At 48.6% G+C, this 18393-nt stretch overlaps 1 protein-coding gene across 1 annotated transcript in view; it reads right to left on the reverse strand.

Moving 5' to 3' along the window:
* The window catches only part of SPATA13 (spermatogenesis associated 13), a 151208-nt gene that overhangs the window by 47034 nt on the left and 85781 nt on the right, over nt 1-18393 (reverse strand). Inside the window, 2 exon segments of the mRNA XM_032592630.1 lie at nt 9302-9446; nt 11054-11419. Coding sequence (XP_032448521.1) covers nt 9302-9446; nt 11054-11419 — 511 coding nt within the window.

The raw sequence follows: 18393 nt of genomic DNA on the forward strand, positions 1-18393 counted from the left end.
CTTTAAGGACTGGACTTTTTGGTTGGTTTCCTAAGGAAAGGTTGTAGATGGGGCTTCTGATTTAGAGTTTTGCAACGCCATTGTTAGCAACTATTACATCATTTTGCTGAAGACTGAGTGATTCTGGCCTAGGTCATTACAGGGCTACAATGGCTTAATCTGATTCTCTTTCCTAGCTTGCAAAAAATGACTATATTCATAGGAAAGTACGATGCAAAATTTTTTAAAAATCCAACCAAGCAATAATTTGAGTAATTTAGAAATATTTCTAAAAACCATAAAAAGCCTAATATAGTCAGGGCACCTGGCTGCCTCAGTCGGTACAGCATATGCATTTGAGTCCATTGTGTGGTGTAGAGTGTACTTTAAAAAAAAAAAAAAAGTCTAATCAAATCAACTTGTCAGTGTATCTCCTCAGAAAACCATTTTCTTAGTTTTTATATTTAATCATTACTGTACCTAATCTTGTTTCTCTGTTGTGTGGCATTATTACATAATAATATAGTATTTATTGGTTAATGAGAAGCCTTTTAAAAATATAACAAACAGATATTTTTAAAAACGGCATCCCCAGATCTCCGGATCTTTAATGTCATGTTTTAGCTCCTTGCTTGTGACCCATAAAGATTCCACAGAAATTTAATAGCTGAAGAAACTGAATGTTTTTCTTTCTGAGAAATGTTTCCTTTCTGGTTAAGATCATCGCTTGCCTTATGTCACACGAGCAAGCTAACCTAAACTCAATGTGTGAGATGAGAAGAAAGACAAGGATGAGCAGACACGAGCAGTAAGAATTTTGAAAAGTGATCGAATTTGGCTTCTGATCAATACAGATCAGTTGAGGGAAGACGTGTGACAGAAACCCAAAGCAAATTTGGGAAAATCAGGAGCACAGGTAGGTTGTGACATAATAAATTGCCTTGGATGTAAGACAGAAGCTTCATAAAAGAAAGCAAAAGGCAGCAAAGATAATCGCCTACGAGAACGTTACCGCAGCAGAGGCATGCTTGGGGAGACCCGGGGAGAAAGAAGGGCCACAGACACCATCAGCAGCAAAGCGGTAAGGTTGTATCGGCTGCAGCCCCCCCCTCACGAACTTTATAAAAGCACTTACAAGTGCTTTCTGATTCCTGATTCGATTCTATGATTTCAATACGTCACCCAGCTGATCATTACTGAGGACTGTTCCGTGTGACCTTCCTTCACAGACTGTAAGGGGCTGGTAAGGAGATAAGACCGTACTTTACGGTGCCAGGAAGTGCCCAGAAGGGAGAGAGAGCTCACCTCCACCTGAAGGAGTAGGTCTTTATTTCTTAACAAAAATTAATTTGCTAATACCCAAATATCTACATTTTGAGACAAATTTAGTTGTGGCCATTTCTTGATTTGCAGATTTGGGGAGCAAATCCAGGGAAGAGGAAGCATACTTTCATTATTTTTTTAAACGTGTATGACGCATTTCAAACAAACGCCAAGAGCAGAGAAATTAAACGATGAACCCACAATTGTCAGTTTTTTCCCAACTTTTCTCGGCAACTTTTCGGAGCGTTTTAAAGCAAACCTCACATATGCTGTTTCGTGCAAAAACTATTTGACTATGTACCCATAACAAACAAGGGCTTCAAAATAACTACACTATCGTTATCCCTACTAACAAAACGAACAACAATTCCTTCACTGAATTCTCAGTCCGTGTGAAAATCTCCCCGCCTGTCTCCTAACGATCTTTTTATACCGGTTTGCCGGTATCAGGACCCAAACAAGGTGTTCGCGCTGCGTTTACTGAACGTGAATTTAGATGCAACCCAGTCTATCCATTTGGGTGACATCTACCAGAGATCATGCGTTCAACACACGGGCTCGTGGAGCTGGCTGTCGTCCCAGCACTGAGAAGGGCCACAGACCTGGACCCAGCACTGGCCCACTCTTAAGGCAGTGGAGGGGCCAGCATCTGGCACGGAGGAAGAAAGAAGTACAGAGGCCAGAAAGGCAGAGATGCGGTACCTGGTCTATCACGGACTCCCCACCCCCCGGGCCGGGTCTCCCAAACCAGGTGATGGGAGTGGCAGCAACTTTTCTAAGCACTGTACTGCTCATCTGCCTAGGCGAGGGAAGTCGGCGAGAGAGGCCTCTGTTGCACGGAAGCCCGGGACCCCCATGGAGGTAGGACAGCTGTCACAGGAAAAGAGGACACGGCTCCTAAACGGGGCAGCACGTCCAGTTTACTCACCGGAATAGCTGGCTCACGCGATTTCTGGCTGTCCCCAACCTATTACAGGGTCTGCAGGAACAAAAGTGGTAACTCCGCTACAGTACTACCTGATTTGTATAGCAGGGAATTTCCAAATCTGGTTGACAGGAACCTGACTTGAACCACCATGGCAGAGAATCAAGGACCCTTACACGGCTCCCAGATCGGGTGGTTTCCAAACTCAGGGCCTCTTTATGAAGCAGAAGCCAGGTAACTTGGGGGTCACTATCCCACAGTTAACAACTCTTCCTTCCAGCCTTCCCAAAAGGGATCTTCCAACATTCACCCTCCACCCAGAAAGGGAAACCCCCAGTAGTAAAATCTAGGCGAGAACTCTTCCTAATCCTTTCTGAGTGGGAGGAGAAAGGGCCTCAGCAGGGACTTAGCTTGTGTGGATACACGGTTAGGACAATGGCTTGGCTGAATAGCTTGGAGGAATTTGCGAAGAACAGAGTAGGTAATGGACTGGTTTCGGGAAGGAGTATAATTAAATATGTCAGAATTCACTGAAAACATGAGGAATCGTCTGTCCCATATGAATGTCCAGTCGCATCCCATGTGAATCCTACTGCAAAAGAGGCTGTTTAATAATTGTGTGAACATTATGTCCCATTCTATAAACGCCAATCTTTGTTTCTAGTCATCTTGATGCTTACTCAGTGGGTTCGGGGTAAAAAAAAAAAAAAAAAAAAAAGGCCATGGTGGCAGAAATGGATGCCAAGCCTGGGCTAAACCACAGGGTGTCCCTCTCAACAAAGTTAATGACATGGTTCCTTGAAGGAACCAGACAGCTCCTTGTGGAAAGCTGATTACAATGGACCCTTTCATAATAGAGGGGTGGATGATCTGTCCTTAGTGGCAAAGAGATTTATTCTAGATTTGGATTTGTTTTCCTTACCTGTCAGACCTCTGCTAGAATCGCACTGAAGGCCTCACACAATGTCGTGGCACCTCACATGACCATGCTTCTACCCGAGGGCCCCAGTGAGGGAAGCACGGTGATAGGCCAGTGTCCACGAGTGTCGCGAGCTTTATTCTTGTTTACCATTGTCCACAAGCATGGAATCACGGCCTAATGAAAATGATGTTATGGAGACAGCTTGGGGACACATCTTGAAATTGCGATGCTGCCTTGAATAGGGTCTGTATAGCACTGAATCGGTGACTGGTACGGTGCTGTGCACCCATGGCCAGAGTACATGGGTCCAGAAACAAAGGGCAAGCACAGGGACTGCTTCTCATGATTACCGAATAATACATTTGCAAAATATTTTCTTCCTGTTCGACAGCTTCGCCTGTCAAAACTGAATTTATTCCCCCAAGAGAGAAGTCCTTCCACCAGAACTCGCAGGCCTGGCCCCACTGGATTTGAACCAAGGCCGGCCATTTTTGCCGCCCTGTGCACTGGGGAAAATGAGCACCCAAGACAGACATGGACGTCTTTTGTGGTCACTGCCACCACTGTTTCCCAACTGGACTTATGCAACAGTGTCCAAATCAGTCTCCCCTCCTCTGCCTGTTCTCCCCCACACTGTCCTTCCTCTCTAAAGCTTAAATCAGTGCCTTTCACTCCCCAGCTGGCAACGGCTTCCGGTTTCACTTCGAATAATGCCAAGTCCTACCCAAGACCTGCAGTGCCCTTTCTGTCCGGCCGCAGCCTCCCCACCAGACTGCAACGCCCTCTTCTGCCCTTGTGTCTTGAACTCCGGTCACGCTGGCCCTCTCGCGGAACCTCAGACACATCAAGTTCCAGTCTAACGTTGGGCCCCTGATGTTCCTTCCACTGGGACTTCTCCTCCCTCAGATCTTTGGCTCTCACTCACTTTTAAAGCCTCCACTCCAGTGTCACCTCCTTAGAGACACTAGGTCACCCTCTGCTGTGCCCGTTGCCACACTCTCTACTGTATCACCCACGTTCTTCTCTTGGGAGCCATCATTACGGCCTGAGATCATGCTCTTTACTGACTTACTGAATTGGTTTCAATACTGGAATGTGAAGTTTGTGATGCTTTATCCTCTGCTGCATTTCCAAACGGTAAAACCAGTGCCTGGAAGGCTCAGGTTGGTGCTCCACACATTTTTTTTTCTTTATAGATGGGCTGCTTTTTTGACTAAGGGAGGCAAATAAGTAAGACTACTGCGACTCTAAGCGAGCAGAACCACTAAGAGCCCCACACGACGGAGTGAAGGTCTGGGCCACCTCAGCTGGCAAAGAACACTACCAGGTAAGGTACTGGGCAGGGGCCAGGGGAGCATGCAACAGCAATGAGATGAGCAAAGTCAAAAACAGCAGGTATGACCTTGCAACCAGAAGCAGGAAGGATTTCCTTTTGTGGTACCATGTATATATACATAATATTTATTTTCTATTTCCTTTCCTCCCCGCCCCCACCTCTTTCCATTATGATTATGGTATGCTGCTTAAATTTACCTCTGGGTTTATGGAGTGGAAAAGGCATTGCAGAACTGCAGAAGAAATGGATATGACTCGGGGAGGGGGGCCTAGACTTGGACATGTTTGCAGTAACTGACAAGCTTTTGAGTTGTCTCCCTCTAGGGAAAGACTCAGCGGGGGTTGAATTATGCATCATGTTAGAATGACATTTTTTTAGACATGACTACCCTCCACGCGTCTTCAGTTTTCTTTATAATACTGCCTGCCATATTACAGAGTCATTTGTTAACTCATTATCCCCTCACCAGAGTGTAAGTGATTTAAGGGCTTTTGCTCACTCCTGTCATCTGGCACATGGGAAGCACTCAACAGCTACTGAATATATGAATGAATGAATGAATGAATGAATGAATGAAGAGAGAACCTGTTCAGGATCTATTTCTATTTGTTTTTTTTTTTTTTAATGTTTGTTTATTTATTTTGAGAGAGAGAGAATCCCACACAAGTGACATGGGTATCCATCTCATGAACAGTGAGATCATGAGTTGGGCTGAAATCAAGAGTCGGATGCTTCCCCGACTGAGCAACCCAGACACCCCTATTTCTAACACTACTTGGACTTCCTCTAAGGGAATGACCTCCCTTCCATTGTGTTCAGCTTCGGTGACAGGGACCCAGGTACCTGCCTCCTAATATGGAAGGCAAAGGGTCTCTGGAGGCACCCAGACCTTGTGCTTGTCCCAGCGGCACCAGGTGGCAGACACATCACCTAAGCTTCAAGAATCGATTTCTCGGGGCGCCTGGGTGGCGCAGTCGGTTAAGCGTCCGACTTCAGCCAGGTCACGATCTCGCGGTCCGGGAGTTCGAGCCCCGCGTCAGGCTCCGGGCTGATGGCTTGGAGCCTGGAGCCTGTTTCCGATTCTGTGTCTCCCTCTCTCTCTGCCCCTCCCCTGTTCATGCTCTGTCTCTCTCTGTCCCAAAAATAAAATAAAAAAACGTTGAAAAAAAAAAATTAAAAAAAGAATCGATTTCTCGGGGCACCTGGGTGGCTCAGTCGGTCAAGCGTCCAACTTTGGCTCAGGTCATGATCTCGCGGTTCATGGTTTTGAACCCCGCATCAGGCTCTGTGCTGACAGCTCAGAGCCTGGAGCCTGCTTTGGATTCTGTGTCTCCCTCTCTCTCTCTGCCCCTCCCCTACTCGTGTTCTGTCCCTCAAAAATAAATAATAACCATTAAAAAATTTTTTTAAAAAGAAAGAAAGAAAAAATAATTGATTTCTCTATCCTGGGACTTTGACTCTTGAGTGACTAAAGGGCAGGAGGAATGGTTCTTCACTCATTCCCAGGGGTGGCATTATACCTTCCTACTACACGCCTTTCTTGGCTTCTTGCATGTGGTTCCTTGCTTCCCAGGAACAACCCTGACTGCCATCCATTTCCCAGACTGGTCCTCTAGCCATTTTCAACTCTGGGCACACCTAACATCCTTCCAATAAATTCTCTTTTTGCTGAAGCAGGTCAGTCAGTTTCTGTTGCTTCTCAACAAAAATCAAAACAAAACACTGTTACAGAAAGCACAGAAATAAGCTGGTTGTATGTACAGGGTTGCATAGGGTTGTACAGGGTTGGAGGAGACCTCACCTACCTTCCTTCCAACTGAACCACACTGCTTTTATTTTTGCAGATTCTTGTTAAATCTTTGACCACGTGTGTACATGTTGCAAACTGTTGCAATCACGGTCTATGTTCTAGGTTGGATTATGTACCCTGTACAGGTACCAAAATCCTAACCCCCAGTAGCGTCAAAGTAACCTTATTTGGAAATAAGGTCTTAGTAGACGATCATGTCAGGAGGAGATTATTAGGGTGGGCCCTAATTCAATGGCATGGAGAAAGCCATAGTGGCATAAAGGCTGAAACAAAGACAATACATCTACATGCCAAGGCACAAGGTACCCAAGACAAGAAGCTAGGATGGGCCGGCAGGGATTCCCGGGCCCTGCCCTCGGAAGGAACCAGCGTGCCAACGCTTTCATCTGACTTTCACCTCTAGTACTGAGACAAAAGATTTCTGCTATTGAAGGCACCCAGTTCGGGGTACTTTGTTACAGCAGCCTTAGCAAACTGATACAACATACATGATTTTATTTTCTATTTTTTTCTCACTTTAAAAGTGCGGTTGTCGCTTCTCACGTTGTTTGTTTTCCAACTTACGATGTGAAGTGTGTTGAGGTCGTGGCCTAAGCAGCACCCCGACCCACGATCCCAGCGTAACGGGACATTCCCGTGGCTTCCACTTCAGGGCCATCACGGTGCTGTAAACGCTGTGTGCATGTAGCTTTCCCTCTCCTTTTGGAAAACTTTCCCAAAACACATCACCAGATGTGGATGACCGGATCAGAGGGAACGAACACGAGGCCTGGGGCTGAGCGGCTTTGCAGAAGGAGGACAATGGATGCACTCTGTCTCCAAGGGCACACAAGGGAATGCGTTTTGAATTCTGAATGGGAAGAATGCTGACACAAGGAAAAGGAAAAGAAGGGAATTCGAGGCAAAGGGGGCACCGTGAGTAGCGCGAAGGGAGTGTGAAAGCCCAGAGCAGATGCAGGCACGCTGGATGGCAAACGCTGGCAGGAGAAGGGACAGAAACAGATGGAAGGAGAGACACGGGTTTACAAAAGCCAACATGCTTGTTTAAGGAACCGGGACTTGATTCCAATGGTGGGAAAGAGCCGAAAGCGAACAGTGACTCTGACTAGAGAGTGTATGAGAGCCTGGCCTGAGGAGGTGACGGGGTGGCCGTGAGGGCTGAAGAGGCGACGGGGTGGCCGTGAGGGGAAGGGTTAGGGAGCCTGAGGAGCAAGGTGACCCTGAGAACCAGCGGACAGGACCTAGTGACTCCACAAGGAGGGGAGCAAAGACTCCCAGGTGTCCAGACCACGGAGCTGAGAGGTTGACCCAGGCACGAGATGTTCACCAATTTCCTCAACCTCCACCTGCAAGCCCCCCTGGACCCCTCCCGGTATACGTGACATGAGTTCGAAACCATGGCAACACAATCAGGGCAGGAGCACTTCCTCACCATTCACCGACCCTCTGACCTCTCACCACCCGGCGTGGCCCTCCTGGGACGCGATCCTCGACAACTTCTGTGTCGGACTCCATCAGTGAACTTCCCGTCACATTTCTGGTCGCTAGCCATCGTCCTCTTCGACCTGTCCTTAGAAACGACTCCCTCGCCCAGGGAGTTCCCGCCTCCCTGGTCTCTCTCCCTTCGCCCACCCACCCGTGTTTCCTCTCCTCGTCTCCCTGGGATTTCAGTTCTTCAGGTGACGCCCTCAGCCTTCTCCAAGTCCGTGCAAACCCGTCCTCTTCGTACGGCCTTGGGGGTGTGCCTTCGCGTGGAGGACTTGGCTGCGGCGGGGCGGTGGCCCCGCTCGGCTTCCCACCACCCGGCTCCCGCTCTCCTGCCCTCCACACGACACTCACTCCTAACAGTGAGACAGGAAGCCCTGCCGCTGGGGCCGTCATCCTCGGTGTCTGCTGCACTTGTTTAAGGGGTCAGCACAGTTCAGTGGTTTTTAAAAAGGAACCTCTTGGGGCGCCTGGGTGGCGCAGTCGGTTAAGCGTCCGACTTCAGCCAGGTCACGATCTCGCGGTCCGTGAGTTCGAGCCCCGCGTCAGGCTCTGGGCTGATGGCTCGGAGCCTGGAGCCTGTTTCCGATTCTGTGTCTCCCTCTCTCTCTGCCCCTTCCCCGTTCATGCTCTGTCTCTCTCTGTCCCAAAAATAAATAAACGTTGAAAAAAAAAAAAAATTAAAAAAAAAAAAAAAAAAAAAAAGGAACCTCTTGGCATTGCAAGTTCTATCTGTAGATTCAAATCCCGACCCCGCCCGTTCCTGGTGAGCGACTCAGGGCGGTTTACCCAAGGATACGCGGGCTTTTTTATCTGGAAAACGAGGACAGTAAGAGCAGCTGGCGAGGCAGGTAATCGCGCAGATCAATGAGCCGCTACAGCAGAGCACACGGCCAGGCTGCCCCCCGGGGAGTCTCCGCTGAACGTGAGCTCTAGTCACGCTGGTCCAGGGCACGGCAGGCCACGCCACCATGAGACCGGCTGGCCGCACGGACACGAGTATCAGTGTGGGGGAGGATTTCCTTTCTTAAGAACGTAAACATCATTCCGAGGACACGTGGGACCAGGTCAAGTCGCCAAGTACTGACTGGGTAAGTACTGAGAGCATATTAACTACTACATTAGGTGGGCTTTTCTCTGCTGTTCAGAGGGGCGTCAGTGGATCTCAGACACCCAGAAAGAGCTTCGGAAGGGTTGCGACAAACGCCCGGGACTCCATGCTTAGCTCTCCACCCGCAGGCACTCAGGCACACAGACGCGACAGGAGCAGACTTGTAGCACGGGGTCGCCTGATGGCACGGCACGCCCGGCCTGGATGGCTGACGACGCCCCCGGGCCCGCGTGGGTGGCTGGAGACGAGCCCTCCTCACTCCCAGGCGCACGCCGCCCCGGCCCAGAGGGACAGCGGAGAGGGGCGCCATCCGGCGGGCACCTCGGAGTCCCGGGGAGCGGTCCAACCGAGGACGCCACCCCGGTTTCTGAGAGGGGGGCCCCCGAACAGGGCGGGCCCGGGAGACTCACCGTTGGACGCTCGCATCTGCCGCCGGCGCCCCACGCGGTCCAGTCCGATGGGGGTGCTCTGGGAGAAGGTGAAGGGCCGGAACCGGGCCGAAACCGCCTTGTAGGGCAGCACCTGGTGAGCTGGCACGGGAGGCCTGGCTGCCGGCTGCAAAAGGAAAGCAGAGGGCTGTGAGGAGGTGCCAGGAAGTGGCACCTTTCGCAGGCTCTTCACACACACGGCCGTGAGCAGCTCACAGAGGGGAGGGGAAGCGCCTTCTCCAAGTCGTGTCACGAGCCTCAGGCCGCACCGCGGGGTTCGGCTGCCACGACTTACCCCAAGATTTTCAAAACCCGGTATCGACTCACGCGCTGCCTCTCACGCCAGCGACACACCGAGGGGTGACACTCAGGAAGAGCACAGCGTCCAAGAGGACAAGCAGATTTAGGAAGGGGTGGCCTCTCGCACAGAGGCGGGGTCACGAGGAAGACGTCTTCCCGGCAGAGCCGCCACGGGCGGCCGGTGCCCAAGACCAAGTCCGGACGACACGCTCGGACTGGCGAGCCCGTCAGGCGCTGCCACCACAGGCGCCAGGTCTCGTGGAACCCGAGTCTTCCTCACCTGAGCTGTCGTGACAGTTGAGCTTTGTTTAAAAGAGAGCTGGCTCTCCACACATCGACCCTGTCTCTCTAGAAGGGCCTGTGTCCCCTGTTGATCTTCCACAGGCACCATCCCTATAACTAAATCGGAGGCCAAGTCGGTTTAGGCCTTCCTGAGGTCATCTTAGGACTTTCCCACCCAACTCCCTAAATGAGCCTACAGCGCGTAAAATTATCTCACCGCGTTCCTTCGTGATGCTCCAAAGTGAGATAATCTCTAAGCGCTTTCGATTTTCCCCACACTGCGTTTCGAGCTGAGAGAGATTATAGTTTGCTTTGGTTCAGAATTACTTCCTAGCGCGGGACACGTCTTCCCACAAGAAGTTCACGGTATTCTTCCACTTCATTTTTTTACCTTAAGAATTCAATTCAGTTTAACGCAATTAAACAAGAGGTATTTGAGCGCTTGCTAGAAACAAGGCATTGGGATGGGCTTTATAGGGAGAAGTTAAACATAAAATCCAATACCAACACAGGCTTTCCCTTTTAAGAGAATTTTGAGTTTTTTACAGTATCAGCTAGCAAGCTCAAAAAGTGAAACCGGGCACACACTCATATACTGTTCTGGGAATCCGTGACCACGTCTCAGCAAATACCATTTGCCGAACGTTATCCTGAACAGGGCCTTTATTTAAATGTTTTGTAGCCGCAAAGTGCTCTTGGGGTAACTGATAAATACTTCGAATCTATTGGTAAAGAGCACAAAATTGGTGGAAAAAAGTATTTCCTTAGCTCCTAAAAAACCGACTCCTTATCTTCTTCTTATCCTTACATTTTAACACTGGAGGACACTTCCCCTTTCAACTTCTTCCAATGTGCAATGCTACCTTTCCCCTTATTAAAGTCTCGGGTCATTTAGAACCAACAGCAAACCAGTTTCACATATTGTTGGAGACTCCAGGAGAGACAGGAGATTAGTAAAAGCCATCCACATGCCAGATTGTTAGTTTAATTCACGCGTGTTTCCAAAGTCAGGAAGAAAGGCTGGGAGTCTATCCTCCTTGAGCAGAGAGGAGAAAGAAAAGCAGCGGCCTGGCTAGTTAGTCTGCAGCAGAGAACAAAGGCCAGGAAGCTGGAGGCCTCTGCTAGCTTTGGCAGAAGCACACCAGATCTTACTTGGGTCAGAAGACTCTCTATTTCCTCTGTCTGGCTGTTCCCATAGAAGCTGACCCCGCCTATCACAGAGATGGGGCGTCTTCTCCGGCTGCCTTTGGGACAGCCCACGGCAGGGTTCTGGTCTGCAGGGTCCATGGAGGCCGTGTTTGGCTGCCGGTCCCCGTCCACAGTGTCCTCTTTCTGGGGGTCCACAGCAATGGAGTCTTCAGGAATAGAGAGACTTCGGTTGGCCAACTGGCCATAGTCGGAGAGCGGTCGGGGCCTTGACCTTCTCCCAGAACCCCACTTCCTCCTGGTGATCCTCTGAGCCTCTGTCCTTTCTTCATCCCGTGATGAGCCCCGCCTCCAGGATTCCTCAGCCACAACCTTTTCAAATGCGAACAAGTTAGGTGAGCACCAACGTCCAGGAAGGTATTGGAAAAGAACAAGCTATGCGCTCCCTCCCATCCTCTTTAGCCTTGCCTCAAGGCTTTCTTGATCTATTTGTTTATTTTAAGAAGTTATTTGTGTAACAGAAAGACGCAACTGAGACGTGCCTTAAAATAAGCACGACTTTCACCTTTCACTGCAGGCTGAATTAAAACCGTAATTTAAATAGTGATGTATGGTGACCAATGAGCTACTGCAAAAGATATTAAGAAACTAAGTACCACTGTGAGTTACTAGAAAGAACTTTCAACTGTGGTGTCACCCAAAATACACATACCAATGGCACGGGGAAATGCAGGAGCCCAGAAGGAGAAAGGAATGCAAAACACTTTAGGTGCTACTCTAAGGTATTTTCCTGCAATAATCTTTAAAAACGGAAGGTGCTTTAATAAGATTAAGTCTGGGCTGTTAAGGCCTGACATTCAGTAAGTTAAGTCTGATGGAGAGAGCAATGACCCGGGATTCAAAGAACCAGATCAGGCTACTAACTAGCTGTGTGATCTGGGACAAACAAGGAATGACTAACCTTTCAGGACTAGACAATCCCACAGCTGGAGAGTCTGTGGTCCTAAATTAGCCACTACTTTCAAATTGTTCCAATACCTTTTTCAGAGGCAATGCAATGTACCAGAAGAGGAACTATGAGCTTGGAAATGGGCAGCCTTCTGTGTGAGTCAGGCGGGGCCACTAGCTACCTTTGTGACCTCAGGCCAGTTACTTAAGGTCTGGGGATTTGGTTCGGCAACAGTTCACTGGGGAACAATGGGTCCTTGTGTGGGTGAAATGCTGTGACAGCCCTTATCAGCCACAGTTAATTATTGCTGTTAAAAAAGCAGTGTGTGGAGTAACCATCCCCAGGCTGAGCCCTGCCAGGGGATAACCTCTGTCTCAGCAGACCCCTCAAAGCCGGGTCAGAGGAGAGTTGCTGCACAGCCCATGGGAGGGAGGGTGCAGCCGACTCTGGTCACACGCCTGTGAGCCTAGACACCTTCAGTTCTCCTACCCCTGGTCATTATTTTAACAAGATATAAACAATACAGACAGACAAGGGCACGTGGCAGAGATGTCACTCAAGGGCAGGCAGAACAGGCCTCCCTGGCCTAGAGACCTCCAGCAGAACTGTCCCGGCGCAGCCCAGCCCTGCCCTGAGGACCAGCCCAGCCCAGGAGGTCAGCTGCTGGCCAATCAGTGGCAACTAAGACCTTAAATATAGACGTTCCCTAAGATCATACACAGTTGACTTCTGGGCGACACAGGGGTTACAAGTAACGACCCCCACCCCAGCACCACCACCTACCGTGCGGTCAAAAATCGGCTTGTAACTTTCGGCTTCCCTAAAACTTAACTACTAATAGCCCACTGTTGGCTGGAAGTCTTACTGATAACAGTTGATTAACACATATTTGGTATGTGTATTATATACTATGTTTTTATAATAATGTAACCTAAAGAAAAAGATACTAAGAAAATCATAAAGAAAATATTTATGGTATTATACTGTATTCATAAAAAAGAAAAAAAAAGGCACACATAAGTGGTCCTGCACAGTTCAAACCTGTGTTGTTCAAGGGGCCGCTGTACTATGAAAAATCTGATAGGTCGCCTGGGTGGCTCAGTCGTTAAGCATCTGACTCTTGGTTTCGGCCCACGTCATGATCTCACAGTTTGGTTCCCGAGTTCGAGCCCTGCATCGGGCTCTGCGTGACAGCGCGGAGCCTGCTTGGGATCCTCTGTCTCCCTCTCTCTGCTCCTCTCGCCCAACATAAATAAATGTTACAAAAAATTTAAAGAAAAATCTGATGAAAAGCAAAGAGAGCAGAAAGAGGTTTATGGACACTCTACTCCACCACCATCATTTTTCAGATCAGGAAAACCAAAACCCAGGGAAGTTAAGTGACTTGCCCAGGGCCACACAGCCAATCAGCAGCAACAGAGACACTGAAATGTGGGCCTCATAATTTGTGTAATAATTTGCATAATTGTGCAAATTTGCATAAGTGTGCATAATTGTGCAAAATTTTCCCACTGTACCAAGTTACCTCTGCTCAAAAGCTAATGAGTACTAGCAATCACTGCTTACCTTGCTACCTGCTGATTCTGACTCCCTGAACTTCACGTTTAAATCAAGTCACCGCAGAGGGGTCCAGAGTGCACCACTGTGGCATGAAAACTGTTCTGAGCTGAAGGTATTTAAGAATAGGCTTTCCACCACCACCCCCCCCCCCCCGAACTCTCTTATCTCCCTGAAAGCAGAGGTCCCAAAAGAACTCAGCAGTCGGGGCACGTGGGTGGCTCAGTGAGTTAAGCGTCCGACTTCAGCTCAGGTCATGAATTCGTAGTTCATGGGGTTGGAGCCCCGCATCAGGCTCTGGGCTGACAGCCCGGAGCCTGGAGCCTGCTTCAGAGTCTGTGTCTCCCTCTCTCTCTGCCCCTCCCCAGCTCATGCTCTGTCTCTCTCTCTCTCAAAAAATAAATAAACATTAAAAAAAAAAAAAGAAAAGAACTCAGTAGTCATAAATCCATTGTCTTGGGATAGGATTTTCTTTCTTCTAACCAGGGAAGACGTGACTCTTATCAGCTGAGAGGAAAAGTCTCAGCAGACGTTGCCACAAAACTATGAGGCCTCCCGTTTGCTCTCCAACACGCCCCTTTATCTTTCCTAAATCACTGGGTTTCCCATAAGTGCCCTCTCCAGCTCTCCTGCCCCTCATAAGGGGGGATATGTACCTCCATCTCTAACCACTTCCTGAAGTCACTTTTTCCTGTGAACTCCCACTGGTTCACATGAAGAAAAACCCGTCTTTTCTCTTGCTGCTGTCTTTTGTCAGCCAGTTTAATTCCACGCTCCCCACGTAGTAAGCCTAAGGGGGCGGGGGGGCGGGTCTTTCCTCTCTGACACTACACCAAGGGAAAATATGAGAAATCATGAAACAGTATTATTTTTTTCACTGCATATGAAAAACAGGATTATTATGGAGAGTTTAACTACATTATTAAACCAAATGGCACAATTTAAGCACACAAGAATTAAAAGGTTCAGAAACAAGGTGTTAGAAAGGTCCAGAAGCAAAACAAAATTACAGGCAATGAGTAGTCTGACTGGTAACAACTCTACGTGTGGTTTTTTGGTTTGTTTGTTTTGGGGGGATTTTTTTTGTTGGGTTTGGTTTTTTTTTTTTTTTTGCACTTATGCAACATGTGACATGCCTCACTGAAGCTTTGCTAATGCAGACAGGAAAACCAGGAAATGGGCGTAGGAAAACAAGAGGCTGTCTTAGTTGTTCAGGTAAGAAATCCTTCTGAGACCAAAACACACTCCAGGAAGTGAGGAGGCTGGATAAAAGCAGGTATGCTCAAAGCAGGAAATGACAGAGCAGGAGACGTGCCAGGGATGATCCCTTTAACACGTCCTGCCTCAAGTGTCAGCTACTGCTCCCACTGGGGTGGGGGTGGGGGGTGGGGGGCGGGGGCCCAGGATATACCTAAGAACCGACAGCGATTCTACTAGAACTATTTCTGCAGTCCCACTGAAGAGAAAAGGAGAAACCAGCCTTTCTACGTGGCATTGCAAAAATTAGTTAACAGGACAATATATACAATTGAAATGTCCCCTTTACTCCTAGCGAGAGGGAGAGACAGTGATCTTTAGCCAGAAGAGACCTACATCACTTGTAAAAACAAATTTGAGCTTTGATGCATGTTTTTGTTTTTTTTTTTTCAACGTTTATTTATTTTGGGACAGAGAGAGACAGAGCATGAATGGGGGAGGGGCAGAGAGAGAGGGAGACACAGAATCGGAAACAGGCTCCAGGCTCCGAGCCGTCAGCCCAGAGCCCGACGCGGGGCTCGAACTCACGGGCCGCGAGATCGTGACCTGGCTGAAGTCGGACGCTTAACCGGCTGCGCCACCCAGGCGCCCCTTGATGCATGTTTTAAAACTGAATCTCCTTTTGGCAAAGTCTGTGTACTTCCGAAACAGACCGAGGTGCATTCCAGGGAACACGGTTTGACTGTGATCACAGGATCATACCTGCAACTACAAACCCCCGCCGCCACCACCACCGCCAACATTCCCCGACAAGTTACAACCTACCCCAGACTCCGCCACAGCTGGTGGTGGCCTACAGACACACTGAAGGAACAAGCAGTTGACCATATCCGTGCTGTCTCAGATTCTTTCTGGCCTTTAAGACGTGACAGTGAGGGTGCTGAGCGGCCATGCCAGAGGTATGCCCACCGCGGCTTCTCACAGTCCAGCAGCCCAGCAGCCGGAGCTTCAGATCAATCCAGGGCTCCAAGCTTGATTGGCCAATTCACACCCAAGTCATAAGCCTTTGTAAACAAACTCTGCAGTGGAGTGGCTGACCTTTTAACTCCTGCTTCTCTGGACAGTTGTAAAGTACTTTCCCTACTCAGGAGCCCTGCATTTTTTTCTTCCCACACAAGGTTCCTTCCTTTGCTTCCCAAAAGTAAAAAGCCAAGGTAGATCTTAATACCTCCAGTGAGACACTTCAAAACATTTTTTGAAACCACAGTGAGAGTAAATTATTAACACAGGAAAAAGACTGGCACAAAAAACCCTGATGTCACATATATATCCATTTAGAAGCTTGGTCTAAAGGAAGTATATAGGATTAAATAGCAAGAGTTGTGGGTTGAATTCTGCCCTCCCCTCTCATAACAGGTATGTTGAAGCCCCAACCCCCAGTACCTGTGAATATGATCTCTTTTTTAAAAAAATTTTTAAGGGGGCGCCTGGGTGGCTCAGTTAAGCGTCTGACTTCGGCTCAGGTCACGATCTCACGGTCCGTGAGTTCGAGCCCCGCATCGGGCTCTGTGCTGATGGCTCACAGCCTGGACCCTGCTTCGGATTCTGTGTCTCCCTCCCTCTCTGCCCCTCCCCTGCTCATGCTCTGTCTCTCTCTGTCTCAAAAATAAATAAAACATTAAAAAGAATTTTTAAGTTTATTTATTTTGAGACAGAGTGCAAGCGGGGAGCGAGGCAGAGAGAGAAGGAGAAAGAAAATCCCAGGCAGGCTCCGCGCTGTCAGCACAGAGCCCGATGTGGGGCTCGATCCCATAAAAACGTGAGATGATGACCTGAGCCGAAATCAAGGGTGGGACACTCAACCAACTGAGCCACGCAGTCTTCGGAGATGTGATCGACTTAAAATGAAGAAGTACTGGATTAGGCGAGCGCTAAGCCAACGGCTGCTGTCCTTAGAAAAGAGGGAAATTTAGACACAAAGCAAAAAGGAAAGAAAGTCCTAGGAGGACAGAAGCCGAGATCAGAGTGGTGCATCTATAAGCCAAGAAACTCCAAGCACTGCCAGCAAACACCTGAGCTGGAAGAGGCCAGAACGGAACCCAGACCTCTGGCCTGTCTGACAATGAGAATAAAAGCCTACTGTTTTGAGCCATCTAGTTGCTGGAAATCTGTTACAGTCGCCTTAGGAAACTAATACGGCAAACTGATTCAGAAGAAAATACTACAAGCAGGGAAATTTAGATGCTTTGAGAAGATGGAAAAAAAACTAAAGCAGAGCTTTTACACTGGACGAGCCGAAAGTGTTCTCAAGACGCATACTAATACGATCAGCAAGCCTCCCACGTGTTCGCAGGTTCTCAGTGCCCCGAACACCACGGGGAATTCAGGTACAGCTACGGGGCTGGAGGTGGGACGAGAACACATCTCAACAACTCGTGCTGCAAGGCAGTAACGACAGATGTGGCTCTTGACCACCAAGAACTACACCCGGCATGTGTTCCCTTACTTAATCCCCACCGCCACACCGCGAGTTAGAACTACTCATGACATCCTACCGATTCAGACGTTGGAGCGATGACGTGCTCTGGTTGACAGAGCCAAGGGAGAGCGGCCCCGTTTAACAACCAGTCTGTCTGACTTCAAAATCTCCGTCCGTTCCACTCTGTATCTCTGCGTCCCTGGCATATGCTTGTACGGAAGGAAAATAGAACTTGGTAGGTCTTCCTACCCTCAGCTGTAGGGCTTCTTGGAATGCAGGGGTGGGAGCTGGGGGGAATGACAGGAAGGGAAGCTCTGTAAGTGCCCCTGCCATCTGGGGAAAGCTGGAGACCCCTTCCCCAATGACATGCATAAAATAAAAATATAAAGGAAGCTCATTACTTTGAAATATAATTATCAAAATATTAAAAGGATTGATATAATAGTATAGACAAAACACAGGGATTAAGAGTACTGGCAATAGGGGTGCCCGGGTGGCTCAGTTGTTTGAGCGTCCAACTCCTGATTTCAGCTCACGTCATGATCTCACGAGTTTGTGGGACCAAGCCCCGCATCGGGCTCTGCACTGACAGCACGGAGCCTGCTTGGGAATCTCCCTTTTTCCACACCTCCCCCACGTGCACTCTCTCTCTTTCTCTAACCCTCTCTCTGTGCACCTTCCCTGCTTTCACTCACTCTCTCTCAAAAAATAAGTTGATAAACTTAAGAAAGAAAGAGTCTTAGCAATAGGTCTAATAACTGCCACCCTTTGGAAATACTGTTGAATAAGCGAAGAGATTTTAAGACATCAGCGATATGAAAAAGATCTGTGGTTTCTAGGAGTGACAAAATCACAGGTGTTGATAAAATCGCTCCGGTTTGATGCCTACATTCATAATTTAAGGAAATGCTACACTTCACCTACAGGGGAGTGAAATTAAAGCCCCTACTCCCAAATTTCTGCTGACAGAGCCCTGGGATGAACTGAGGTTCAAAACTCTCCGTTTACATAGTCTCACTTAAGACTAGTCTATAGCACCAGCTCTGGGCTCCAACTCCACAGAAGTATAACTTTGGGCCTTATATATTACAAATTTAAAAAGTGTTCTCTCAGGGGTGCCTGGGTGGCTCAGTCCATTGAGCAACCGACTCTTGATTTCAGCTC

Source organism: Lynx canadensis, chromosome A1 (assembly GCF_007474595.2).
Source record: "Lynx canadensis isolate LIC74 chromosome A1, mLynCan4.pri.v2, whole genome shotgun sequence".
Lineage (NCBI taxonomy): Eukaryota > Metazoa > Chordata > Mammalia > Carnivora > Felidae > Lynx > Lynx canadensis.